Source organism: Erpetoichthys calabaricus, chromosome 6 (genome assembly GCF_900747795.2).
Source record: "Erpetoichthys calabaricus chromosome 6, fErpCal1.3, whole genome shotgun sequence".
NCBI lineage: Eukaryota > Metazoa > Chordata > Cladistia > Polypteriformes > Polypteridae > Erpetoichthys > Erpetoichthys calabaricus.
Genome location: NC_041399.2, coordinates 116700403 through 116713680, shown reverse-complemented (window position 1 = coordinate 116713680; position 13278 = coordinate 116700403). Strand labels below are relative to the sequence as shown.

General features: G+C 41.3%; 1 protein-coding gene across 2 annotated transcripts in view; it reads right to left on the bottom strand.

Moving 5' to 3' along the window:
• agap3 (ArfGAP with GTPase domain, ankyrin repeat and PH domain 3) overlaps positions 1-13278 on the bottom strand; it is a 1735421-nt gene that overhangs the window by 1205085 nt on the left and 517058 nt on the right. For both annotated transcript variants that reach the window (XM_028803882.2, XM_028803880.2), the window contains exon 3: positions 1235-1322. In XM_028803882.2, coding sequence (XP_028659715.1) covers positions 1235-1322 — 88 coding nt within the window. The remainder of the gene's footprint in view (positions 1-1234; positions 1323-13278) is intronic.

Genomic DNA, 13278 nt, shown 5'->3' with positions numbered 1-13278 from the left:
AACAGATTTACGCCTACTTTGGAATGAAACTTGGTGACCAGAACAAACAATGGCAACCTTATAGTGTCTGCTCTATTTGTGTTGAGGAATAAAGACGATGGATAAAAGGCAACCAGGCACTTACTTTTAGTATTTTGATAATATGGGGAAACCCAAAAATCATTGGAATCATGAATTTCTGTTGGGATGTCAGTATGATGGTGGAATACTGTTGGATGACCCATAGGGATGCTCCAGAAAAAGTGAGGCAAATGACATGCAACCAAAGCATGCTTTGGATCAAAAAGAATCTATATACGCACATCAATGACTGTGTATTGTTATTTTCTTTACATATGTTTAAAAACGTTTAGATTGACTAAATATTCTCATGTTAAACTGATTCTGAACAATATAGCGTACATGAAAAAAGTGTGCAATTAGTTAAATTTTAATTAAATTCTTTTAAATTTTATACTTAAATATGGTGTGATAGAAACATTCTAATTTTTTTAATGTGAATGTAAATAAAACAATTTTTTATGAGTTTAATTTTGTCGACTTGTGCAGTGATAATATACTGTACAATTGAGACATCATTTATCAAAATGTTTAAAGTAGTAATTAAAAACATACATACTACAAGGCATTCTCTAATTCCAGCTGTTAAAAATTGTAATGAACAGAACACAGTCACCAATAATAATGAGAACTTGCCCTTCAAAGCTAGTCAAAATCTTAACTGAGAAGATACTTAACAGTGAGTGAGGTTCAGGGACATTTAATAAGTATTCCACTCTGAAGGGTTATGTGATGAGAATCCCACGTTTCCATAGCAACAGCCCAGCTTTGAGACCTTGAGTTATGATAGACATGCAGACTCAGACATATTGTTATGTATGAGTGGGTGGTTGGGGGGGTGCATAAAGATTCAAAATTCTACAAAATAAACCTTGGAAACAAAAACAATGACACAGGAAATCTGTCAAATTTTCCATTTGTTTTCCTGAAATAGAAGCAAATGTAAACAATAAGACTAACAAACATGAACAAATTACAACTTGATATCATAACCCTGCAGAAGTATGTATTACTATGAGTATTAAATAAACATGAGTAACAAAGGGGTGCAACTGAACAGTACAAGTTCAAACCTTACTTGACAGACACAAAAAGCTGAAAGAAGGAGGCAGCATGCTTAACGTTAGTTTTCATCTCTAGAAAAACTGCACAAAACTCTTTATTTTTTCCTTACCTTCCGGGGACTCCTCTTGGACATATGTGCCAGTCAAGTACCGGTGAACGAGAGCAGACTTCCCACTAGACAGATTTCCCACTATACCCTGCAAAATAAAAACATGCTTTTTTAAATTTAAAAAATAAAGATTAAAAACTTCAAAATATCCTATGTTTTGAAAAATGTTATGCTGCTTCCTAGACACTTCAGAAATAGAACAGCCGACAGTATGCACATTCTTTCACAACACTGTAATTGATGACCATGTTTGTAATAAAACCAGTTTTGTTGTTTCAAACAGTATCCAGCAGCTACTATTTTTGTCCAATAGTGAAAGTTAGGAGTCTGCATTAGGAGAGAAATTTGTACTATGTAGGGTTAAACAAATATTATTTTCCTTATCTAAAGCACTGTTAGACATGCAAACATAGGAAGTGTGTTGTGGGTTGAAGGAAAGGGAAACACAAGGGAAGACTTAAGGTGTTGCACCATCACTGACCTATGTTCTGTTTCTGTTCCAAGAATGTGTGAAAAGTGCTTGGATGACGTCTGACATCACAAGCTTCAACTCTTCCAGTCCCACCATTAATTAAGTAGACAACAAACTGAAAATGAACATTCAGTCTTGGACTAGCTTCTTAGTAGGACAGACCTTTATATCTGGAGGCCTACCTTTCATGTGGCCATTGTAGCCACTTTTTTCTTTTCTGGACAAAAATGCTTTTCTTTTGTCCTTCAGACAGTTCAGTTAAACGAGTCATCCTCCAAGACTACAACTCTTCATTAGATTCCTTGTCTTGCTTTTCACAGCACACAAACATATTCAAATAAACATCTCTCCTAAAATAACATTCTAGCAATTATTATGACTGTTAAAATGCTTTACTCTTTCTCTTCTGATAATATGGTTTCCACCCATGTTACTAAGAATTATCGAAGCCTTTGTGCCCTGCCTGCTTTATATAAATTACAAGAAAGGCAAAATGCAAATACCCGACTATTTCTTCCCACATGTACACGAGAGGGCACTTTTTAAATTTTATTGGAGTCAGTTGTGACCATTAGCATTGATATTTTAAAAAACTGACTGCAATCCACTGTATGTTTAAACACCATTGGTGCCCCATTTCATGTTTCTTTTGTATAAGGAAATCACCTATGATTTTAACAAAGCTGGACTAAATGGAAGTGTTGCAAAATATTCTTGTCATACACAACTGCTGAATCACTCAAAAGAGCCAGCCCTTTCAAAGTTATTACACTGACAGTGTTAAGAATCTGTTAGCTTATATCTTGCCTAAAGCTCACACAGCATTACATTGCACATTTTCAATATCTCTATCACCTGCACAAGCCGGAGAAATAATGAAATGTATTGGCATCTCCATTATTCTGCAGTTTTGTTGGGTTGCCATGGATACAGCCCACTTGTATTTGCGGGGCTCCTACCTGTATAGGTAAAAGGCTTCACACAGTTTTGCATTTACCAGTAATAAGCTGCCTGCACTATAAGGGTAATGTCAAATTTGGAAGAAGTTCATAAGACAGCTCCGGTGATTAGGAGTTAATGTATGCAGTTTTCATTTACAGGAAAGTGTAAATAATAGGGATCAGAATTTCAAAAACCTGTGTAGTTTTGTATGGAATACAATGGGTATCCAAACACTTAACTCAGAAAAATGGTAAAAATTCACAGAACGTTTAACTATTTTGGTGGGGGAGTTGAGAGTTGCTAGTATTCTGTTGGATTTTGTTGTATGCCCTTAAAGATTCATTAAAATAAGAATATTAAAAAAAGTATTTAAGTATATATGCACATTTAATTGTACAGTTTCCTCTTTTTATGTGTATGATCAAATTAAAATAAAATATTTCCTGTGATTTTCTAGCGCTCTGGCCTCTTTTAAACCAAAAAGCTTATTAACCAAAAACACTGTGTAATTGCTGTATGTGAGAGTGGCAGATGTTAGGTAAAGAATGGAGTGTCAAATGTGTAATGATTATATCCGAAAGAAAAAAAGAAAAAAATAACGTGCCTCAGGGTTACTGGGGTACTGCATAATATAAAATGTTCATACATTATCAGTCAAAAGATTGGACACACCTTGAAATTTTAGTGTTTTTGAATAAAAAGATCTTTATTTTATCAAGATACCATCAATTTGATTTAAAAATATAGCCAAGGCAATGCTAGTGTTTCCTATGGCAATTACTGCTTGAAATGACTGATGTAAATTTATTATTCACAGATGACTTCAGTCCACAGTGATGCGGGCTCTGCATCGGTCTGTTGTGGCGAAAAAGGAGCTGAGCCGTAAGGCAAAGCTCTCAATTTACCAGCCGATCTATGTTCCTACCCTCACCTATGGTCATGAGCTGTGGTTAATGACAGAAAGAACGAGATCATGAATATAAGCAGCTGAAATGGGTTTCCTCCGCAGGGTGTCTGGGCTGTCCCTTAAAGATAGGGTGAGAAGCTCGTCATCCGGGAGGAGCTCAGAGTACAGCCACTGCTCCTCCGCATCGAGAGGAGTCAGATGAGGTGGCTCGGGCATCTGATCAGGATGCTTCCTGGACGCCTCCCTGGTGAGGTGTTCCGGGCATGTCTAACCAGGAGGAGGCCCCAGGGAAGACCCAGGACACGCTAGAGGGACTATGTCTTTCGGCTGGCCTGGGAACACCTCAGGATTCCCCCAGAAGAGCTAGTAGAAGTGGCCAGGGAGAGGGAAGTCTGGGCATCTCTGCTCAAGCTGCTGCCCCAGCGACCCGATCTCAGATAAGCAGGGGCCTCATGTATAAATGGTGCGAACGCACAAGAATGTTGCATGAGAATGTTTCCACGTTCAAATCGCGATGTATAAAACCTAAACTTGGCGTAAAGCCACGCACATCTCCACGGTAGCTCATACCCTGTCGTACGCAAGTTCTCTGCTCGGTTTTGCAGACTGGCAGCACCCAGCGTCAAAGCAGTGCTACTGTTCCTGTGTGGTTATCCTTTCTTTTTCAGATCCACATCCCTGACGCGGCTTTATAAATACACTGAAATTAACTGCATATTGTTTACTAGTTTAATGCATCTGATTGTAATTAACCTGTAACAATATAATGGTCCACAGAATGGTCAAACTATTCCAAATACCATAACTGCTTTAGCGTTGTTACTCTCACTGCACCTTCTTCTTCTTTCAGCTGCTCCCATTAGGGGTTGCCATAGCAGATCATATTTCTCCATATTACTCTCACTGCACCACTCGGAGTATTTATATGTATCTGAGTGTATCTGCACAGCAGCTGATCAGAAACAGAATTATCGGTATACAGCATCAAGCACATGCTGTCTCAGCCATTCGCTATTTGAACTGCTCTCATCTGACAAACGCTTCAGAGTCTTTCCTGTACTGACCTCGTGGTTCACAAACAGTTTCATCCCAAGAAATCTCACTCAATCAGTCCATCAAGTGCTCCTTGTATAACTGTTTGTACTTATAAGTACAATTACCTCACTGTAAACTTGCGATATAGTTATAATATTGCACAACCTGAGCCACTTTATAAAGCATGTATTTAGAGTGCATCCGGAAAGTATTCACAGCGCATCACTTTTTCCACATTTTGTTATGTTACAGCCTTATTCCAAAATGGATTAAATTCATTTTTTTCCTCAGAATTCTACACACAACACCCCATAATGACAACGTGAAAAAAGTTTACTTGAGATTTTTGAAAATTTATTAAAAATAAAAAAATTGAGAAAGCACATGTACATAAGTATTCACAGCCTTTCCCATGAAGCTCAAAATTGAGCTCAGGTGCATCCTGTTTCCCCTGATCATCCTTGAGATGTTTCTGCAGCTTAATTGGAGTCCACCTGTGGAAAATTCAGTTGATTGGACATGATTTGGAAAGGCACACACCTGTCTATATAAGGTCCCACAGTTGACAGTTCATGTCAGAGCACAAACCAAGCATTAAGTCAAAGGAATTGTCTGTAGACCTCCGAGACAGGATTGTTTTGAGGCACAAATCTGGGGAAGGTTACAGAAAAATTTCTGCTGCTTTGAAGGTCCCAATGAATACAGTGGCCTCCATCATCCGTAAGTGGAAAAAGTTTGAAACCACCAGGACTCTTCTTAGAGCTGGCCGGCCATCTAAACTGAGCGATCGGGGGAGAAGGGCCTTAGTCAGGGAGATGACCAAGAACCCAATGGTCACTCTGTCAGAGCTCCAGAGGTCCTCTGTGGAGAGAGGAGAACCTTCCAGAAGGACAACCATCTCTGCAGCAATCCACCAATCAGGCCTGTATGGTAGAGTGGCCAGACGGAAATACTCCTTAGTAAAAGGCACATGGCAGCCCGCCTGGAGTTTGCCAAAAGGCACCTGAAGGACTCTCAGACCATGAGAAAGAAAATTCTCTGGTCTGATGAGAGAAAGATTTAACTCTTTGGTGTGAATGCCAGGCGTCACGTTTGGAGGAAACCAGGCACCCCTCATCACCAGGCCAATACCATCCCTACAGTGAAGCATGGTGGTGGCAGCATCATGCTGTGGGGATGTTTTTCAACGGCAGGGACTGGGAGACTAGTCAGTATAAAGTGAAAGATGACTGCAGCAATGTGCAGAGACATCCTGGATGAAAACCTGCTCCAGAGTGCTCTTGACCTCAGACTGGGACGACGGTTCATCTTTCAGCAGGACAACGACCCTAAGCACACAGCCAAGATATCAAAGGAGTGGCTTCAGGACAACTCTGTGAATGTCCTTGAGTGGCCCAGCCAGAGCCCAGACTTGAATTCGATTGAACATCTCTGGAGAGATCTTAAAATGGCTGTGCACCGACGCTTCCCATCCAACCTGATGGAGCTTGAGAGGTGCTGCAAAGAGGAATGGGCGAAACTGGCCAAGGATAGGTGTGCCAAGCTTGTGGCATCATATTCAAAAAGACTTGAGGCTGTAATTGCTGCCAAAGGTGCATCGACAAAGTATTGAGCAAAGACTGTGAATACTTATGTACATGTGATTTCTCAGATTTTTTATTTTTAATTAATTTGCAAAAACCTCAAGTAAACTTTTTTCACATTGTCATTATGGGGTGTTGTGTGTAGAATTTTGAGGAAAAAAATGAATTTAATCCATTTTGGAATAAGGCTGTAACATAACAAAATGTGGAAAAGGTGATGCGCTGTGAATACTTTCCAGATGCACTGTATGCAGGAGGCTCATAGTGGAGTACTTTCTGTTTTAGAGTTAAAAGTTACAAGGGTTAAAGACTAATGGCAAGAATATTCATTCAAAAATGAAAACTAAAAATATTTCTAGTATATTATTTTAATTCAGATAGTCTTTCCAGCTACTTTAATAGTTTCGTTTAGTTTTATTTTTTCATTTTGGCTTTGTTAATTATTTTATTTCAGTTTACGAAAATGTTGTTTTAGTAATAGTTTCAGTTTTGGTTTTAGTTTTCGTTAACTATAATAACCTTGGTCTGTGTGATGAAATGCAGCAAAATATGTTTATTATACAGATAAAACTTTAACTACACGGTGCTGCAGCGTTAGGGAGGAGCTGGAGCTTCGTTCACAGATTGTTCCTGCCTCGCGCAGTATTCTTGCAGTGGCTGGAGCGAAACTGGAAGGATAGATGGATGGAATAATTAAACACGTACTACGAAGATATTTCAATGTTCCTTAAAAGTTTTGAAGAATCGGCGTTCTGAGCTTACAGATGGCTTAACGTCTATTACAGAGCTGATTGTGTGGCGGATTGGGTATTTGGAGAATGAAAATTAAGGACAGGAATTGGGGGTTAGTATGTTTGAAAGAGACAGTACTTCTGTAATAAAGTATTTCATCGAAGGTCGCACATGGCGCAGCAAGCATCTTGTGTGAGACATGAACAATCACTGCACCATCGTGTTTAATAACATGCTTTAACTCCTATCATCATGAAAATGATATCGCATATACTTCTCTGTACAGTAATCCCTCCTCCATCGCGGGGGTTGCGTTCCAGAGCCACCCGCGAAATAAGAAAATCCGCGAAGTAGAAACCATATGTTTATATGGTTATTTTTATATTGTCATGCTTGGGTCACAGATTTGCGCAGAAACACAGGAGGTTGTAGAGAGACAGGAACGTTATTCAAACACTGCAAACAAACATTTGTCTCTTTTTCAAAAGTTTAAACTGTGCTCCATGACAAGACAGAGATGACAGTTCTGTCTCACAATTAAAAGAATGCAAACATATCTTCCTCTTCAAAGGAGTGTGCATCAGGAGCAGAGACTGTCATAAAGACAGAGAAAGCAAACAAATCAATAGGGCTGTTTGGCTTTTAAGTATGCGAAGTACCGCGGCACAAAGCTGTTGAAGGCGGCAGCTCACACCCCCTCCGTCAGGAGCAGAGAGAGAGAGAGAGAGAGAGAAACAAACATGCAAAAATCAATACGTGCCCTTCGAGCTTTTAAGTATGAGAAGCACCGTGCAGCATGTCCCTTCACTAAGCAGCTGCACAGAAGGTAGCAACGTGAAGATAATCTTTCAGCATTTTTAGACGAGCGTCCGTATCGTCTAGGTGTGCGAACAGCTCCCCTGCTCACACCCCCTACGTCAGGATCAGAGAAAGCGCAAGAGAGAGAAAGAGAAAAGTAAGTTGGGTAGCTTCTCAGCCATCTGCCAATAGCATCCCTTGTATGAAATCAACTGGGCAAACCAACTGAGGAAGCATGTACCAGAAATTAAAAGACCCATTGTCCTCAGAAATCCGCGAACCAGCAAAAAATCCGCGACATATATTTAAATATGCTTACATATAAAATCCGCGATAGAGTGAAGCCACGAAAGGCGAAGCGCGATATAGCGAGGGATCACGGTATTTTATTTATTCAGAGAGCTGTAATATTACGAATGTAATGGATTCTGTGTCCTGTCGTTGGAAGAGAAAGCCTGGAAGCACGTATTGATTCACACACATAGAAGATCAAATGCAAAACAAAGCATTTAACATGCTACTTTAGTTATGAGGAGATTTGAGAAACTAGAGAGAGAGAGAGAGAGAGAGAGAGAGAGAGAGAGATAGATAGATACTTTATTAATCCCAAGGGGAAATTCACATACTCCAGCAGCAGCATACTGATAACGACAATATTAAACAATGATAACAATGCATTTGTATAATGTTAACGTTTACCCCCACGGGTGGAATTGAAGAGTCGCAGTCTGTCACTGAAGCTGCTCCTCTGTCTGAAGATGATACTGTTTAGTGGATGCAGTGGATTCTCCATGATTGACAGGAGCCTGCTCAGTGCCCATCACTCTGCTACAAATGTCAAACTGTCCAGCTCCATGCCTACAACAGAGCCTGCCTTCCTCACCAGTTTGTCCAGGCGTGAGGCGTCTCTCTTCTTTATGCTGCCTCTCCAGCACACCACCGCGTAGAAGAGGGCGCTCGCCACAACCGTCTGGTAGAACATCTGCAGCATCTTATTGCAGATGTTGAAGGACGCCAGCCTTCTAAGGAAGTATAGTTGGCTGTCCTTTCCTACACAGAGCATCAGTATTGGCAGTCCAGTCCAACTTATCATCCAGCTGCACCCCCAGGTATTTATAGGTCTGTACCCTCTGCACACAGTCACCTCTGATGATCACAAGGTCCATGAGGGGCCTGGGCCTCCTAATATCCACCACCAGCTCTTTGGTTTTGCTGGTGTTCAGTTGTAGGTGGTTTGAGTCGGACTATTTAACAAAGTCCTTGATTAGGTTCCTATACTCCTCCTCCTGCCCACTCCTGATGCAGCCCACGATAGCAGTGTTGTCAGCTAACTTTTGCACGTGGCAGGACTCCGAGTTGTATTGGAAGTCTGATGTATATAGGCTGAACAGGACCGGAGAAATTACAGTCCCCTGCAGCGCTCCTGTGTTGCTGACCACAATGTCAGACCTGCGGATCCATGCTACCAGGTATGAATCTACTCCCATCTCTGTCAGCTTGACCCGAAGGAACAGAGGTTGGATGGTGTTGAAGGCGCTAGAGAAGTCCAGAAACAATTCTTACAGCACCACTGCCTCTGTCCAAGTGGGAGAGGGATCGGTGTAGCATGTACATGATGGCATCCTCTGTCCCACCTTCTCCTGGTATGCGAACTGCAGAGGGTTGAGGGCGTGGCGGACCTGTGGCCTCAGGTGGTGAAGCAGCAGCCGCTCCATGGTCTTCATCACATGTGACGTCAGGGCGACAGGCCGGAAGTCATTCAGCTCACCTGGACGTATACCTTTGGGACTGGGGTGATGCAAGATGTTTTCCAAAGCCTCGGGACTCTCCCCTGTTCCAGGCTCAGGTTGAAGATGCACTGTAGAGGACTCCCCAGCTCCAATGCACAGGCATTCAGCAGTCGTGGCGATACTCCATCTGGACCCGCTGCTTTGCTGGCACAAAGTCTCCTCAGCTCTCTGCTTACCTGGGCTGCTGTAATTGTGGGTTGGGGTAAACGCTCACCTATGCTGGTATCAGCAGAAGGATGAGTGGAGGGTGCAGTACTCTGAGGTGAGAGTGGGTTAGGGTGGTCAATCCTTTTCAAGTTGTTCATCTGGTTTGCTCTCTCCATGTCTCTGTTGATGGTGGCACCCCGCTTCGAGCTGCAGCCAGTGATGATCTTCATCCCATCCCACACTTCCTTCATGCTGTTATTCTGCAACTTCTGCTCCAGCTTTCTCCTGTACTGCTCCTTCGCCGCCCTGAGCTGGACTCGGAGTTCCTTCTGCACGCGCTTGAGCTCATGCTGATCACCGCCTTTAAAAGCCCTTTTTTTCTGGTTCAAAAGGCCCTTGATGTCACTTGTAACCCATGGCTTCTTGTTAGCATAGCAACATACTGTTCTTACTGGAACTACAATGTCCATACAGAAGTTGATGTAGTCAGTAGTGCAGTCAACAACCTCCTCAATGTTCTCACTATGTGATCCCTGCAGGATATCCCAGTCCGTAGTTCCAAAGCAGTCTCTCAGAGCCTGCTCTGCCTCAGGGGACCACTTTCTGAATGAGCGTGTGGTTGTAGGTAGCTCCCTCACTCTTGGTTTGTAGTGAGACTGAAGCAGAACCAGGTTACGATCTGCTTTCCCAAGCGCAGGCAGTGGGGTGGAGCTGTATGCGTCTTTAACGTTTGCATGCAGTAGGTCAATAGTCCTATTTCCCCGGGTGTTACAATCCACATACTGGAAGAAGGCAGGTAATGTTTTGTCCAGTGTTACATGTGCTGTGTTTGTAATTTAGCAACTGTGGAATGGATGACGTCACCCGCTATCTCCATGTTCGCCCGAGGAGGGATGTAAACAATAGCAACAATGACGTGTCCAAACTCTCTGGGCAAGTAATAGGGATGCAGACTTGCAGCCAACAGTTCAATGTCCCTGGAGCAAGTGGAGATTTTAACGTTAACATGTCAAGAGTTGCACCATCTTGTATTGACATAGAGTGCGAGTCCTCCTCCTTTGTGTTTCCCGCAGGTGCTTGCGTCTCTGTCCGCTCTAACTGTGCTAAACCCGGGTAGCTCCACGTTAGCATCTGGGATGTTAGTTGTTAGCCACGTTTCACTAAAACACAACAAACTGCATTCTCTGTAGGTCCTGACATTTTTCACCAGCGCAGCCAGTTCGTCGATTTTATTTGGTAGTGAGTTCACATTTCCCAGGATCACAGAAGGCACCGAAGGTTTGTAACGGCACTTTCTCGCTTGGCTTTTATCTTAGCACCGGCTCTGCTGCCGCGATACCACCTTCTTACCTCGTCAGGTAAATAGGGAACCACACTGGCGCGGGCATTTGTTCTCAGCGCTTGAAGTTGACCACTTGAATAGACGAGTCTCGGTGTGTAAAAATCCATGTCTATAGTAAAAAGTAAAAAGTGTCCAGGGAACGAGTCCACATAGAAGGAAGTGGTAGGAGTGAACAGTGAAATAGAGAAAATGGTAGAAAAATAAAGTCATACACGTAGCTGCTGGAATGGCTGCCACTCACGACTCTGCCTGAGTCATATGTTTCATTTAAGATGAAGTTTATGATGTTCTACTTTAATGACAAAATAAGCTATGTGATTAAAGTGGAAATTTCGAGATTAAAGTTGACATTTCGTGCTTTTTTCACACTGTGTGCCTTTTTTTTTCTCTGTACCCTAATAAGCTTTCATATGACACTCAGGCGGTGGGCTACGACTCACCTTTTCACGGTGACTTTGATATCTGACGTCTTTTTTATTTCGGGTACTGTGCAACTTTGTGAACTTGAGCTTTTGAGTTTCTCCGAACACTTTATGTCACTCGATCAACTTCCTTTTGTTGTTTATATCACTGTTTAAATCAACAAATAGTTCGTTTTTCTTTGCCTCCACTTGGTATTCACTGAAATTCTTCTGTTTTCCCTCTTTCTTTTGCCATTGTCTTTTCACAGAGTGCTGAGCTTAAGGGCTATTTATATTGATTTGCATATTCAAAGAGGCGTAATTCTGGGAGGAGTTGGGGCAGGACAGCAGGCGCGTGCACATGCGTTAATTTTCACGCTGACCGGGATTTATGTAGTGGAAGAACGTGGAAGTTGGTGTTTGCACCGATTTATGAATCTGGATTTTTTTGTGCATAAGCACATTTCCGCTTTTGTGCTTACGTCATGTTATAGTGCAAATTCTACTCACACCGTTATGCATGAGGCCCCAGAAGAGGATGAATGGATAGATAGATGACTTCAAAGCCCCATTTTTAGCAGCCATTCCTTCAGTGTCCTAACAGTAAATACTCTTGGCATATAAACCTTTGTAATGCATTAGCACTGCTGAAACCTGTTATTCTCTTAATTTGGGTTACAAGGTACTGGCATTCCTAAAGTTTAGTTCTGTGTTCAAAAATGGCCAAAATGAAACAAGTTTCTTATGAAACATCAGTCTATTGTTTTTTTTCTTTTTTTTTTGCAGAATAAAGGTTATCTGTGATAAATTACCAAGAAAATGAAGATTTCACACAAAGGTGTCTAATATTGTCTTGGGAGAAGACAGAAAGCTTGATCTAACCATGACAGAAAAAAGGGAAATGCCCAAAAAAACAAACGTATAAGTGGGTTAAGTACATTAGAGACTGTAGTTTGAGAAACAAATGCCTTAAAGGTCCTCAGTTCATTAAATTCATGACAAACATCAGTGTCATCTGCTTCTGAGAAAAGACAATTCCAGGATGCTGGCCTTAGTGGCAAAGTTTCAAAGAAAAAGCCACCTCTGAAACTGGCAAATAGAAACAATAGGTTAAAAGAGGAAAAGAACATAGACATTGGATTACAGATTACAAATGGAAAAGCTTATTATGATCAGCATCCTAGAATCATCTTATCTGTGTTGCAGATGACTGTACATACACTTTTCAGATTAGAGATAATTAATAAATAGTATAGTCAAAATAATACAAATCCTAAAACATCTTTATGATACTCAACTTCCTTTAATGTTGTTGATATACTCAAAATTAAACCTTGCTGGCACATTGAATATTTATGAACGTGGTTCTTTCCACTTATATGGGTGCACAAGGACAAAAGTGATTTATCAGATTTGCCAGCTCTGTCTCTCTTTTTTGGATTATTCATGTTTCTCTCTCTCTATTTCTGTGTGCTTGTCCATTCACATAAAACAACTTGGTTCCCAGTTGACTCATTTTGTTAAAACCTGGCACACTAGATCTTCAAGAAAATTCTTTGGGACATATCACTTTTTGTTAAGATAACATGAATACAGCACACTGTATACATTTTTGAAATTTAAAACTCTCTGACTGAGAAGCACTTTTTCAAACTCTCCTATCTTAAAACAGAGAAACATTTAGTTGCAGTATCAACTATTAATTTGCTTACTATTTCAATTTTACCTTGAGAGGTGATACTTCAGGTTGAGTGTGTGTGTGTGTGTGTGTGTGTGTTTTTCATGCAAAAGCCACTCCTGAAGGAAAAACAGTGTGACGTCTGTAGTCATGTAAGTACACTTTGCTGTAGGCAATGGAATGGGAAAGGGTCAGTATTGCCATATAAGGATGGCAT